Source organism: Cygnus olor, chromosome 7 (genome assembly GCF_009769625.2).
Source record: "Cygnus olor isolate bCygOlo1 chromosome 7, bCygOlo1.pri.v2, whole genome shotgun sequence".
NCBI lineage: Eukaryota > Metazoa > Chordata > Aves > Anseriformes > Anatidae > Cygnus > Cygnus olor.
Genome location: NC_049175.1, coordinates 23,787,130 through 23,802,300, shown reverse-complemented (window position 1 = coordinate 23,802,300; position 15,171 = coordinate 23,787,130). Strand labels below are relative to the sequence as shown.

Here is a 15,171-nt window from a genome sequence, read left to right as displayed (position 1 = left end):
GGGAGGGCTGCGGGGGCTCACCAGGGCTCACCCACCTCGCCTCCAGCACCCTCGGGTCCGTCCCGCTGCGGCCGTGCCAGGCCTGGCGGAGCTGCACGGGGAAGTTTTCACCTTCTGCCATCCCCGGTCCGTCGGGAGGCGAACGTGGCTATTTTTATCCCAGCTAAGTGCTCCTGCAGGCGAGCGTGAGATGCTTTGCCAGGCTGGGGAGAGGGGGGAAAGGCGGGCGGTTCGGTGGGTACCATGGCGTGGGGATGGGGAGCGGGGTGGGGATCTGTGGGTCCAGGAGGGGAGCAGCCCCCAGACCGCTGCAGGAGCGAGTCTGTCCCCAGTGGGTGCAGGCAGCGGCCCCGCTGCGGCTGTGCTGGACGCAGATACCTCAGCAAACGCATCTGGCCAGGGATGGACACGGCGGCAAAGTCAGGCAGAGAGCATCCTTTGTGGACATCTCGCAGATGCAGAAAATCAGGAAAATCACCAGAGCAGCGTCCAAGGCTCCCACCGACGCTCGCGTGCCCGATGCAGCCCTGCTGGCTCCGTCCACCACCGCAGCACCCAGCAGCTCCGGGCGGGCAGGAGCCGTCCCGCGACCTCCAGGGCTGGGGAACAAGGAGGACGGGTGGCTTTTTGTCAGCACCGGGGTGGTGGCCGGATGCAGGGGTCCTGCAGGAGCTGCCCGTGCAGCACAAAGGGCAGGGGGTGTAGGGGATTTAAAGGATGAGCGTGTGTACGGCAGAAGCTGGCAGCACCCATCCCCTCGCAGCCCAGGCCGGTGCAGGGGGCCAGGGAAAGACGTAATTTAACGCTTCATTAGGTAACCACAAGGCATCGATCCGCCCTCCCAGCCTTGGCATCGCCTCATTGCGTATCTCCAGTCCTATTAATTCTACTGGAAAAGCAAGCAGGACTCGGAGTCTGACCCTATCTTTAGGAAATTTCAAACAGAGATGTAATTGCTGAGTGCTCTAAATCATGGGGACTTATCCCCTGTTAACGGTATTTTAAAGCCACGGCCATCGATAGCCGTCCTCGGGCCGTGCTCCCAGCACGTGCCATCAATCTTATTTTGGCTGCGGTCGCCTCTGGGCTGCGGCTTATGCTCAGCAGCGAGGGGCAGCTCTGCTCCCCTGCCAGAAGCTCCAGGAGCGAAGGGCAGAAACGGGAGCTCCTTCAGCCAGCTTTGCCTCCTGCACAAGTACCTGGTGCCCCCCAGGGCATTACCGAGGACTCAGCTAGAGCAGAGGAAGCTTGCAGCCCTGCGAAGCTGCCTGGCTCCAAGGGGAGCACCTCGTGCTGCTGCGAGACTCGGATCCAGGGGGAATTTCAGCTGCGGATCTTGAGGATAAACAGACGCCTGCAAGCTGCTGGGGGAGCCTCGCAGGCAGGAATACTGCAGGAGAAAGGGAGCCTCATCTGTAACGTGCAAACCAGCAGGTGTGAGAAATCTGGGCATGGGGGAGGGAGAAAGGGTTGTGCACACTCTGCACCCTCGCCAGCCCCTCAGCTGCCCTGCTCAGGCTGCCAGCAAGGAGGGAGGCCCCAGCAAGGGTCTGGCCCCGCTGCTGGGTGGGCTGCGGGGGCTCTGCGCCCACCCTGAGTGTGTTTCCCTGCCACTTCTGCATGGCGGATGCACAATCTGAGTGAAGACTGTTTTAGAGAGCAGGGTTTGGAGAGGAGCATCCCCCGACTCAGAAGGTCCCTGAGGTGTAGGAGCCCTCCCAGCATCACAGAGCGTTTCAGAAGGCAGTGTCACTGCTGAGCAGGGCAAAGCCATGGGTCACCGGAGCGCCCTCGCCCCCACACACCGCCACGAGGGCCCCAGCTGAACCCCAGAGCCGGGGGGGGGGGCTCTGGTTAATTAGTCACTAATTGCTTCAGAGAGGAAATGAGCAAAAACCCAACCTGTGCGAGGCTGGAGCAGGGTGACCTGTGGGCCCTGGGACTCGGCAAGGCTGCACGTGGCAGGGGAAAGGGTGAGAGCTCATCTGTCAGAGCAGAGCTGGAGGAGAGCACAGCCCCGGGGGTGTCCAGCACCCCGCAGCCTCCCCCTCCCCTCCGTGCCCCTGCGGGACTCCCGGGAGCTCCCAGCCTCTGGCAGGAGCCTGGCAAGGCTGGGAGCTGCGCTGCAGCGGGCGGCAAGCCTGGCTCATTTAATCTTTTCAATTGAATTCAATTTCCAGCCACATGATTCAATTAGCCCTGGAGGGACGGCACGGCAGAGCAGAGGCCGCAGAGCAGTGCCCGGCCCGGGCTTCAGCAGCCAAGTTGGGTGAGAGGAGCGTGGCGAGGAGCCAGGCGAGGAGCCACAGGGGCTGCTCCCGCAGGGCCAGGGCCTGATGCTTGTCCCTCGGGGTCACACCGCAGTGCTGGGGCTGCGGGGGTCCCCGTTCTGGTGAGAGGAGGCAGGAGGTCGCCTGGGCAGGAGCTGCAGGTCCTGCATCACGTGTGGTGCATCCAAGTCCACAGCCCCGAGCACCTGCCAAAGGTAGCCTAAAGATGCTTTAACAAGAGAAGTGAAGCAAGTATGCAGTGATATTCCCCATCCTAATTACTTGGGGTCATCCACGTGTCCTCGTGAGCTCCCCTACAGCAAGCTCTGACCATCACGAAGGGCAGGTCCCACAGGCTTCGTAACAGCCCTTCTCCAGCCTCCTGGCCCAGGTTTCCATTCATGATTTACTTTGGCAGCTGCTTACCCCCTGAAAATGTCAGCAAAGGCATTAATTAGCTCCCAGTGCAAGTTCTGGGGGAAGAGGCCAGCCTACCCCGCCGGCTTGGATGCCTGCAGCTCCCAACGCTGAGCGTTTCCCCTTTCCTTCCAGGTTACCGCAGCGGCTCATCGGCCCAAACCCCACCACCTCCCCCAGGACAAAACCTCCACCCAGTACAACCCTGCCCAGCACGGCCAGGCTGGGGGCACTTGCTCATCCCAACAAGCACCAAAGCAGAAAACGGAGCCCAGAGGGTAGGAGATGAGGATAAATGCCCACGAGGTATCGGTGCAGACACCTAGACGGAGAGCTGCTTGCAAGTGCCAAGAGCCAGCTGGAAACCTTACCTGCAGACCGCAGCCAAGCAGCTGACACCCCCAGCAGCCTCCCATTTGGCACCCTGCGCCCAAGGTGCCTCCTCCAGCAACCCACCAAGCAGGCTGGGGACACCGGGCATCCTGAGAGCTGCCTCTCTCTCACTTTGGGTGAAAAACGGGGCTTTTAAAGAGCTAGGAAAGAGGAGTTGATCCCAAAAATCACAGTGGCACTTGCAAATCAATTTTTAATAACTCCCTCCAAAGTTGAGCTCAAACTCAATTTTTCTCCTCCAGAATTTGGTCATTATTTTGTAAAATATTTGTCTCCCTGCAGCGGCTGCCTAATTTAAAGGCAGGAATCTGATTTCTCCCCACACTCCCCAAGCCTCAGAAACAGCTCTTCCAATAATAGACCGGGTTATGAATTAGATACAATAAAACACACTCAAACTGCTCAGATCAGATACAGGAAAGTTTGGGGTCACGATCCACGTCCTGAGGCTGAATGCTGGAGTTAAATGACTTTCCACTCAGCTCAAGCTGGCCTCAAAAGACAAGCAGTATTACGATGATTACCAAAACATGCAAATCTGTTGCAAAACCTGTGAGGAGGAGTTTGCTGACTCTGGCAGCAGAGAGAGCGTCACACTGTGCTCAGGTAGGTCCCCGCATTCCTCCCTCACATCCACAGGCTCTCAGCCTTATGTTTGCCTTAATGGCAGCAACAGGGGCTTGGAGGAGGCTGATGAGTACCGGCTTCTGGCTGCCAGACACCTGCAGCCTGGAACAAGGAGGCGACGCTGCTGAGAGGCACCACAAGCAGCCCCTTAAGTTGCCACCATGCCACCAAACGGGGACAGGGCCACCCCCCGTAACTACCCGACTCTCCCCTCGGTGAAGGACAGACGCTGCACACGCTGGACAGGCAGGGCTCTGCTATTTATTGAGCTCTAGATCTGTATGTACATCCATTTACAGCGCTTGGTTTGGTGACAGTGTGACAAGAGGACGTGCGTGACAGCCTGCCCCAGCTCGGCCGGCCCGAGGAGGTGCTCCCAGTCACAGCCCGGGTGCGCCAGTTCATCCCAGCAAGGGAGCACCGTGGGGAGATGAGTCCTTGGGCAGCTGAGCCCAGAGTGAAAAGCTGAGAATCCCAAAGGCTGCAGAGGCAGAGCCAGGCTCATCCCCGGCTCTCAGTTGCCCGTCTAGTCTCGGTCTAGACAGGATCAGAGAAAAGGAGGCACGGGACTCCGAGTCCTACCTCGAGCTGGTCAACTCGATACTCCAACAGCGGCGATGCTGGGGCTGTACCGGAGGAACTGGAGCCCCCTTGGGGAGGAAGTTTACCCCTTGGAGAGGAGATGGTGTAAGCAAGAGCTTCTCGAACACACTACAGACTACAGCACCACGTACTGCAACTATTTCTACTTGTTTGTCACTGGAGAAACGGCCCCCTCCCACATGCCTGGACCTGTTCTTGAGCAGAGTGACTTCGCGGAGCCTGCTTCTCCCAGGCACCATCCCTCTGACACGCACTCACCTGGCAGGAAAGCACGCACGTGTCTGCCTTAGCTGATGAAAGCCAAACAGTCTGTGCTGAGGCAAAACGCCCTCAGCTGGGAGAAGCCAGCGCTCCCGAGGAAAACATGTTCTTCTTCTGGTTCTGCGACCAGTGGGCAGCCAAGGACACAGCTTTCAGTTTCCCATGCTCATGGCAGGTAAAGATGAAACACTGAACTGATCAGCACATGTTAGCATGAACAAACATTGCCTAAAACTGGCAGAGAATGAGCAGGACACCACTCACACTACTCCGACCTATAAGGCTACGAGCAGGACTAGGCACTTCTTTTTTCCCACGTTTTCTAGGAAAAAAAGTGGATCTGGGATGTAAATAACTTCTCTAGTTCAACCCGCCAAGTCAGGCCATGTCCTACCATACCAGCTACTGCCAGGAGCTGAAAACGCATGAGCAGGGAGAAGGTGTTTGTGCTGCATGTTCCTGAGTTGGCAGCCTGACACAGCACCCAAAACAGACTATCTGACACAGGCACCTCTGAAACACTGGCTCTTGAGCAGAAAGGTCTCCCTGTGACCCCGGAGCATCATCCTGGAGCTCTTCCTTAGGAAGTTTGTGGTGAGTCGCTCAGTGAAGACAGAAGGACAAGCTAGAAAGTGAAGTAACTACTCCTCTTTTAAATGCAGTACCAGCAAGCTACACACGAGGGAAAAACTGGGGACTTTTTAGCTCGTGAACACCACCAGGCACTTGCAAACCTGCAAGGCAGACATTCCTGTGAGGAAGAGGAAGATTGTCACAATGCAGTCTCTGATGGGCAACAAGGGGAGTGTGTGGGTGGGAGTCAGCCTGTCCTCTGCCCCATGGAAGTGAAATATGTAAAAGTTTCCCTCAACCTTAGAGACAGCAGAGATGAGATGAGCAAGGGTGCACCAACCAGAGGTGGTCTCCTGTTGCAGATGGCTCACTTCGATGACGTATACCCTTGCATACTGGCTCAGGCCAGACCAACAAGCTGGACTGGTAAGCTGAGAATTTCTCCTCCTTCAGTAATTTGATGGCTTGGTTCAAACAACACTTTCTGACATCTGAAACCAGCAGCGATCAGGGTACGCTCTCTTGGGAATCTGGTTTATATCCTCCCAAAACTCCCAGTGGGATGGCAATGGATTTGACCTACAGGGTGGAGGGAGGGTTGATCCAGGCTGCTCAAAAAGAGCAGCCCTTGCCTGGGGTCAGAGCTCTCCTGTGGAACAGACAACAACCTCAACCCAGAACTGCCTCACACAGCTGGACCCATTTTATTACTTTGGTTGTGAGCTCTCCCCACCTCTGCTACGAAGGTTTCCAGTGCATCTTCCCTGAGGCTGCGGAGGGAATCTCCCATTGCTACGTGACAGAAAGAGCTGCCCACCCCCGTGGCACCTTACAGAATTGCTTCCTCCTCCTCCACATGCCGATCACCTCTTCTCAGCCACAGTCCTGTTGAAACACATGCCTTTGGGATCAAACACACAGCAGCAAGGCTCTCCCTTGGAAGAAATGCAGTCTGTTCTGCAGGTGAAAGGTGAGGGGCGATCAGCCGCGGATCCGCGGTGTCCCTGCGAGACAGGCCCGTCTCTGGTCAGCCCTGCGCAGCTGCTGCTCCCCTGCTTCAGGAGATCGTAGAGAATTCCTTCAGCAAGAGCTCCTGGCTCAGCGTGTTGAAAGCAAGGTTCTTCCTCACGTTGATGCTGATGGACCGCACCTGACAGAGACAAAACAAGATGGTTTAGCCGAGGGACTCGTCTTGGCTCCCGGTGGGCATGGCACGGCTGACACTGCTGACCTCTGTGCTCAGCATGAACTGTTCTGCATGCTGGTACAGCTCTGAGAAGTTCTGTACTGAGACTCCACCTTGGCAAGATATCCCTGAAGATTAGCTGCTTTCTGGGATGACAAGAGGGTTTAAAGTGATATCCCAGGAAGGATAGAAAATTCAAAGTAAGAAAGGGATGGGAGAGGATGCTCTGCTTGGATGCATGAGCTAGCAAGACCTGATGTGTTCCCTGTTTGTGGGCAAAGTACAGGGAAATCAAGCACTTCCAGGCTGCAGCTGGAAGAGCATTTTCTGAGAGTGCCAACCAGCATTCTTCTGGATGGCTGCAGTGCCATGGCCTGTCCTGCTCCAGAACCCCTAGAGCCAAAGATACGGAGTCAAGGAAAGGAGAGAGGACATGCTACTGTGCTGTAAACACAAATTACAGCCCAAGCTGGCAGGAAACCATGGGTTTGGAGCCAGCTGTCTGTATTCTGTGCTGAGTGCCCTACCCTCAAAGTTGGATCACGGCCTGTCGCTGAAGAAGCATCTTTATCCCTTAACGATGTCCGACTTGTGGTCACCCACACAGCCTGCGAGGAAGAGGTGGGCAGACCCGTGGCAGAGCAGCTTCCCTTCCCGCTGTGTGCCCGCAGACTTGCTGGCCGAACGCGCCAGCCCCAGCCTGGGCTCAGTCTCAGCTGCACTCAGCAATGAGAAAACAGAGTCAAACATCGTCTGTGGCAGCGCCTGTGCAGCAGTGACGGGGAGCAAAACTGACACAAGCTCATCCAAACAACGGGATTACAGCTCCCAGAGACCCGGAGCCTGTGATAATAAGGTTGTTGATGACCTGGTTAGTGTTTTGTGCTTTTTAAAAGCACTGGGGGATGAATTAAATAAAAGTAGAATGAGGAATCCAAACACTGGGGGCTGGAAAAGAAATTAGTGTTCATGCTGTTGAGGGTCCCACCTGCTGCCCTGGAGGAAAGGGCAGAAAGCTCCCCAAAAGGCTGAATGCGTTAAAGAGTGGGAAACAAAACATGGAAGATTAAAAGGGAAAGTTGGGAAATGAACCCCAATAAAACCCATTGCACTGACCCTAGCAACATGAGCAAGCTAGCAAAGGGGTCTGGACTTAAAGATGGCTTATTTAAGATCTAGGTCTCCAGAAGACCCACCTGCGCTGGGTGGTCTCCCCACCAGGAAATGGGAGCCCTGCTCATAGGATCTGGTCCCACTCAATTTGTATACACATACTGGTCTCTAAGACGGAGGAGGCAGCAGTCTCTGCAAGCCCAGAAAGGGAAGCTGGAGTGACAAACGATGAGAGCACAGGCTTAGCAGAAATTGTAGCTACGGGGCAGAGCACAAGAAATTAAAATTGTTTAATTTGCAAAGAGGAGGGTTAGGGGGAATAGAGTAAACACTCGGCAGTATGTAAAACGAGGTCAGGAAGAGAACAGTGAGTAATATTTCTCTGACTCCCCAGGGATGGGACAAGAAATGCTCAGCTTAATTTAAGACAAAAGATATACACCGGAAAAGAGGAAATTCTTTTAACCCTGAGGGTCGGGAAGCAATGAAACAGATTAGCTTGGGCCAGTGTGGAGCTGTTTTCACTTAAAGATAGCTCCAGGTTTCAAGAGGAGCTTACTCACAAACTTTGGTCAAGAGCGGTGTAGGTGGACTTCGATCTGCTTGAACAGAAGTTTGGGAAAGGAGTGGGCATAACAACACAAGATGACCCTGACATTTCTGTACATCTCTGCCCAGCATTTGTATTTTTATTTATTTTTTGCTCCAAGATAGCAAGCAGCTCTGAGCTGACCAGCTCAAAAGGTAAGAATAGCTCAAATGAGAGTTAAATTGAGTTATCCTCAGCACAGGGAGCTGGAGCTCATTTCTCTTTTGGGAAGAGCAGACAGTGACACGGGGAGGTGTCTGCCTGTAGAAGGAGAAACTTCAGACACTTCCCGCAGTCTGGCTGAACTGCTCTATTCACGAGGCTACACCCCAGGAGTCCTCCCAGCTCCTGGTGCAGCAGGCAGCTCGGGCACGGCTGCCAGCATGGAAGCTACCAGAACTCTTCAGAGAGGCTCGTACAAGCCTCAGAAAGTAAACCCAGAGTTTAACATTTATCCTGCAAGGAAATAAAGGCAGAGCGTGTCCTCTCTTGCTTCTGTACAGAGCACGCTGAAGAGCTTTTAAATTTGTTTTCTCCCCATTAGCAGCTTGGATCACATTTAGCCCATGGACTTCAAAGAAATTGGAAATGCACGAAATGCATCACCTGGAGAAAAAGGAGCAAAGGAAAGGATGAATGAATCAGGGGCATTAACTATGGAAGTAAAACATAATTCAGTTCTAGTTTTGTGTCATTATAGCTCGACTGGTGTAACACTGTACAGATACTCCTGTTTTGTAGCAAGCCCCACCAATTAAACCGGTTTCCAATCAACGAGCAGCTCTTAGGAGATTTGTACAATGGGAGGAGGTTTACGCTGACTACTATATCTAATTAAAAGTCAAATTAGTGTAATTTCCCCTGCAGAAATCAATCCCTAATCAGACTATTTTGAGACTCTGCTGAAACGTAACTACAGACAGAGCGTTTTGGAAAGATGCTGAATCTCTTTCCACATATTCCTTCACATCCACACCATTCATTCTATCAAAGCAGCATGGACCTCAAATGACATCCTCAGGGTTTCAAAGAAACTGAAAAAAAAGTGCTAGAAAACTTCCTAACTTCCTTCCTTTAGGTCCTCTCAAAGGCAGCACTACGGGCCAGAAAGCCCAATTGATAAAAACACTCTGCACATCACCTTCCACCACAATGTGACTGCAGTATTGCAGGCCTTTGAAAGCTTCTTTGAAAAGGGAATGGGAGAAGAAAGCGTGATTTTTTTCTTTGGGATTAGCAAGAAAGAGCAGCACAGAGGCAGAGCCAGAGAAGTGAAGCAGTGCATTAGCAAAGCATGTCAAAGGGGCGAGAACAAGATTGCTAAGCATAAAGGAGCCAAGAGAATGGCTTGGGGAAGTTTCTGCTCACCCATTTAATGGGAGCAAAGAGAGATGAAAAGAAGGCTGAAAAGCAAAATGGCTCCTGCATGTCATTCCCCACCGAGAAGGATTTGCTTTAATGCAATCCCACAGATAGAGAGAGGGATTAGAAAACCAGGCAGAATCAGGAAAGAATTGTTCGCAAACAGATCCCATTTAGGAAGACATGATGGGACCAGGATGAGTTTGGAAACCATAGAGGAAACCTCTAGGCTCCCCATCAGCCCTGCTCCTTTGGCAGAGCTCCTGAAACAATTTCACTTTGCCCCCTCCATGAAATCCTGCAACTCTCAGCAGTTAAGTACAATGCTCTGGGTACGGGAATATTACCCCACATCAGACCAGCAGCAGAAGCTGAAGACCCAGATGCCTAGCAAAAAGGAAGCCTATTACCTACTTTGAAGAGAACATGGGAGGACAGGGCAGACCGGGGCCTTTTTGATGAGCTGTTAGAACAATTAATGAAGCCATCAGCTTCTGTGCACCTAGAGGAAAACCAGCGTGGAGGACAGGAGGCTAGCTGGGTGTGCCGAAGACAAATCGTAACAGATCAGGTTGACTTCCCGCTGTGTTGAGGGAACAGCTGAATGGGATGCAGGGGATTTTCTGTAGCTGTAAAAAAACATTTAATAGGGTCCCAATTCTCAGGGTATCTAGAGAAGCATGGATTAGACAGTTTCACAACTGGGTCAATCAGCACGTTTAGACGGTAATTATTTGGGCTTTCATATGCTCTTGAGGAGAAGGTCCCAGGGGTACCTGGACTGGCGATTTTCAGAAGGCAGGACTGGATTATGACGCTAAACTGATCCTTAAATCATACAAAATTTGGAGGAATCGCAGGTATTGGAAAAAAAAAAGAGGCTAGAAATGAAGTAATTTTAGATAAATTGTTTGTAGCTGTGATGATCTTAAGACCGAGAATGTCATTTTAATCAATTGGCACGATCAGCCTGAGTTTCTGCCAGGCCAAACGGAAAGTGGGGCATGCAGGAAGCAAACCAGTCGTGCAGCCACGAGGCTGGGGAAGGAAAAAGCTGGCTGAGGAGGGCAGGAGCCCATGGGACAGAACAGCTGACAACAGAAACACGAATGTGTCTTATTTCCAGACTACAACAGTGGAAGAAGCCTGTGTCACAGTGAGGCTATCGTCAAATTTCTTTGCGTGTATTCCAGATACAGTATCAAATAGCAGGGCAGGAGACAAGAACAGGCACAAAGGAGCAAAGAAAAACAAGAAGTGGTCAGAAATGATTTTTGCCCATATCCTACCCAATGGTAGCACTGCAATGACCTAAAAAACATTAAAAGGTTAAAAAGTATGCTGTGGAAAGAATCAAAAGCAATTCAGGCATGCCTGCTCCAGAGCAGAGTAGACAGAAGGAGGCGTAACCTTCCCAAACTCATGCAGGCTCGTGATGGAGTGGGCAGGCATCAGTTACTCATCAATCAGCAAGGACAGAGCTGGAAGAGAGAATCGGTTCTCAAACCGGTAAAAAAAGCTGCCAGTCAGAGGTCTCTCCTTTTGTTGAACACCGAGGTTGATTCAGCAGCAAGGAAAAAGCAGGCTCTCCTCCGAGACACCAGCCACTACAAAAACCCTGTCTCCCTGGTGATGCAGCCGTTGGACAAGAAATTGCCATGACCCAAGAGCTATAATGCAGCTCTCTGGAGCAGGGTGAGCAAACTGGTTTGCAGAAGAATACAACTACCAACCCACATTATATGGTCATAGTTGTGTCTTTGCTGCATTATTTTTTTGTGTTTCTTCCTACCATTAGTCCTCTCCTCTGGCAGGAGGGGACATTTCTAGAGAATGCCTTCACTATCTTTGCCTGGGAACCCTATTTTCTGAGTGATGGAGGAAAGCAATGTGCAGGCAGGTGTCTGACCAGCATCTCAGCCCCACAGTTTGTGGGCTAACAACAGTGAAAAGACCAATTTGCTCTGGGTGAAAAACCCAAGGTGGGAGCAATCAGCTTTTCCACCATGCACACTTACCACCACAAAGCACAGCAGAAGGAAGGGACAGAGACTATTTACTGGCCTGAGCAGTCTGTCGGTTCCTCCCCAGCCATACACTGCAGGGCAGGAAGCTCCAGGGAGGTTTCAGACCAGACGAGACATGCAGCATCTGTTCAGGTTCTATTCCTGCCCCATCTTTGGAGGCAGTCCAATGGAGTAACTAGGCTGCTCAGCTATACTCCGAATGCCACTGCCGAGGCCATAAACAAAAGCTTTGGAACAAGGCTGTTGATTCTGCAGAGTCAAGGCAGCTTACCAGCTCTTTGAAGAAGGCAGCCTCCTTATGCTGCTCCGAGTAGCGCTCGTACTGATCCAGCCCATCCTGCAGTTTCAGGGTCAGCGTGTCATAGTTGGAGCGTACCACTTCCAAAACCTGCCAAAGACAGAAGAGGAGTCAGCATCCACAGACGCCTTAGCATTGGAGGAACAAGGCTGTGACAGAGCACAGCTCTGGCACCTGTTTTTGTAACATGCACGGCTTTAACAGCCAATATTTGGTACATGAATAATAACATGGAGGTGGGCACGAAAACATTCCTAATGCCACTAAGGAGCAGTCCTGAAATTTACAGAATTTCTCCATTCATAACAGTGGATGAGCCCATAACTACAACAACAGTTTCCCAAACACAATTACGTCAGCAGGAGAGGTAGACATGACCTCATTAAATCAAGCAGCTAATTACCGTGCGTACACCCAAACGTAACACAGTAGGCACTACATAAACATAGGTTTGCCTGACCCCTAGGTCACAACAATGCTAATTTTGCCAGCACACCACCCTCCTGGCTTACTAATTACAATTCACAACCTGCTTAAATGTCAGCTTCTACAGCTGCTCAGGTCAGCCTCCATACAGAGCACTGCGCTTCTCTCCTAAAGGGAACAAACTTCTGATGGACACTAAGGTAAGACCAAGCCTGTTACAGGCTCTGGCATTAGAAAAAAGTAGAGACAAATCCAGGTCTCCCTGCCCAGGAGATGCTTTCTTATTGTCTGGCTTCGCTGCAACCAAAGCACTCCAGTTCACATTGACGCCTTACTCTGCTCCCAGCACTGGACTCTACTTGTAAATTCATAGTTACGTGTCTCTGTCCTATTGAACTATTCATTTTCCTAACTAGGGAGCACCAAGAGGGACTCCCACACTGCTTTATAGCTTCAGAGCACTGCATGGACAAATTCATTCCTCAAAGCATTTGTAAGATGGTAAGTGACAATAATCTCCCTACCAGGAACCATATAGCTCGGTACTCCTGGGCAAAACATATGCTTGAAACAATTCTCTTAAACACATGAACCTCTTTCCTAGGCTGTTACCACTTGATCTCAGAGCTAAACAGAAGCACAGGAAGAATAACAACATCAGAAGTTCGCATTGCAGTAGCTTACACTCACGAAAAGCCTCAGCCAGGAGCACAACATAGAGCATAAGGTGCAAAAGAAGAGTCCCGGTCCCAGGGCATTCATGACTCGGGAGAGATCCTAAGAAAAGCATTGCAGAGGATGCAAGACAGCAAACAGTGACCAGGGCAATAAGGAACTATCTTCTCCTCTTGTCCTCCCAACAACACAAACACTACCCTCAATTGTCTTTTTAGGCAGCTGGCAGCTCCTGCCCTTTACAGGACTGAATTGTGTCCTTCCATCTCTTACTCTAGGAATCCTAGGCTTGCTTGGAATCCCTTCAAATGCTTTTCCATGTTTTATTTCCCCAAAACTTTGCCTGTAGCAGTTGTACACAAATGGACACTCATGCAAACACCTCGAAGCAGGCTAGTGCCAGGGTCCCACTAAGGCAGAAAACCAAGGGCATCACCCAAACGAGGACTGGACATAAAAAAGGGGCCCAGAAGTGGTTCCCTGGCGAGATGGTCCCATGGCAGCCTCTTTGTGCACATCAACCGTCCTCCGGCATTGCAGAGGCAAGCTAGGGATAGGAATCAGGATTTTGCAAGGTTATTTAAGAACAGCCTGTCAGTGTCCTGCTGCTGCAAGAGCACGCAGCCTACTCTCCGGGAGGACTCATTTCCTAATTCTGTTTGTCAGCTCCGCTGGCAGAGAGGAATAACTCCCTGCAGTAACAGCCATCTCCAAATTCAGCCTGGCCCTCTTATTCCTGCCTGCAGAACTTGTGAGAAGCAGCGCAGAGCCAAGAGCAACGATGGAAGAAAGAAGGCTGGGTACAGGAATAATTTACTCTGGGGTGCAAGTATCCACTGGAGATGGAGACTGATAGCACAACACACCTTCTGGCAGCTTGCGTGGATCAGAGGGCTGTCCTCCTGTCAATCCAAGGGAGCCAAATTGACCAAAATTAGTAAAATGCAGGGGAGAAACCCTGTTTAAAGGTGAGGAGTACAACAGGCTTCTCCAGCAATAATTCAGGGCTTTTACCCCAGCTATCCCCAGCTCCGCATGTGTCCCCTACCAACACACACCCTGTGCTCCCCGTGCCCCTACATGCAGTGTCACACAGCATGCCCAGACAACGGATGTACGTGCTTCTCCACAAAGCAGCTGCTTTCCTCCTTGCTAGCTCTCCGTAGTTCTCTTCAGACACTCAGCAGGGACCTCCTCAAACCCTGGTGAGCAGTAGTAAACCCTGAGGGCAGCGGTGAGCTCTGTAGGCAGCACCCTGTAAACCAGCCCTCCTGTGCCACCTCCGAGAGGCGGCTAACAGCCCCGTTTGATGCTCTAGGAGAAGGACGGGGAAAGGGGCCCCAAAGTCCCTGCTGTGCTACCCACTCCTCATCGTGATCTCTGTAAACTTGAGATCAGCTTATCCCTTTAGCTGTGTATGTTCGTTGGCTTCCACTCCTTATCTCTTTTAATTATGAAATAAAGCTTAAAAAGAAAGGGTGAGTTAAAAATAAACAGCTTTTCTTCACTGCCTAATAATTTCCCTTTCTTGCTGCTGCTGAAAAAAAATGCTACGTGGGATCTGAGATAAACCCACTCACAGATCATTTCACTTCATATTCCATAATGGATAGGAACTGTTACTGAGATTAGGACCTGCCATCCTTGAGACAATTTCATCAGCTCTTTAAGATGCAGCTGCGAGACAGAGGGGAGGTTAAAGAGCAGCAGAAGGTATTAAAAGCATCTAACATGAAGGTTTGAAAGGCATCAGCTTTCTATCCAGATGACAAATACGCACATCCTCTGTGTAACACAATATTCTCATCCTTTGCCCTTTTTACGCCTTCTTTGACTTCTGCTCAGGAAAACTACTGCAAGGATGCTCTTGTACATTAAATACACAAGAGCTTTATCTGTCAGAAAGAAAAGACCTGGGAGAATTTAACTTGGAGACTGAAGCATTTCTTTTTCCAGATCCTGTCCAAGTTGCTTTCCCCAGAAGCCTCCATGGAAGACCAGAAAACATCATTCCCAAGATAGTGAAGTACAAAGAATCCAAAAAGTAAGTGACTTTTAGCTGGCCTCTTCCAGGTGGATCTTAAATGGAAATCCAGTTTTAAAATCTCACAAGCAGCTGAGAGAACACCACCTCAAGTGTCAGGCAAGTAGAGAGGAAAATGGACCGTAGATGACTTCTTAGGAAGTCGCTAAGGAGCTTCTTAACAAGTAACAGGGGAAGATAAGACATGGCATCCCTCAGATAGCAAGGATGAAAATGCAGGGCAATTTTTTTATTTTTATTTTTAAATGCTTTACTGCATCTTTACAAAGGAAGAAAAAAATAAGCAGAGTCACAAGCTAAAATCTTC

The 15,171-nt window shown here is 51.1% G+C and overlaps 1 protein-coding gene across 1 annotated transcript in view; it reads right to left on the bottom strand.

The window, feature by feature from the left end:
• Positions 1-3,952: 3,952 nt before the first annotated feature.
• The window catches only part of ARMH3 (armadillo like helical domain containing 3), a 120,803-nt gene continuing 109,584 nt past the window's right edge, over positions 3,953-15,171 (bottom strand). The window contains 2 exon segments of the mRNA XM_040564049.1: positions 3,953-6,294; positions 11,693-11,809. Coding sequence (XP_040419983.1) covers positions 6,202-6,294; positions 11,693-11,809 — 210 coding nt within the window. The 3' untranslated portion in view covers positions 3,953-6,201.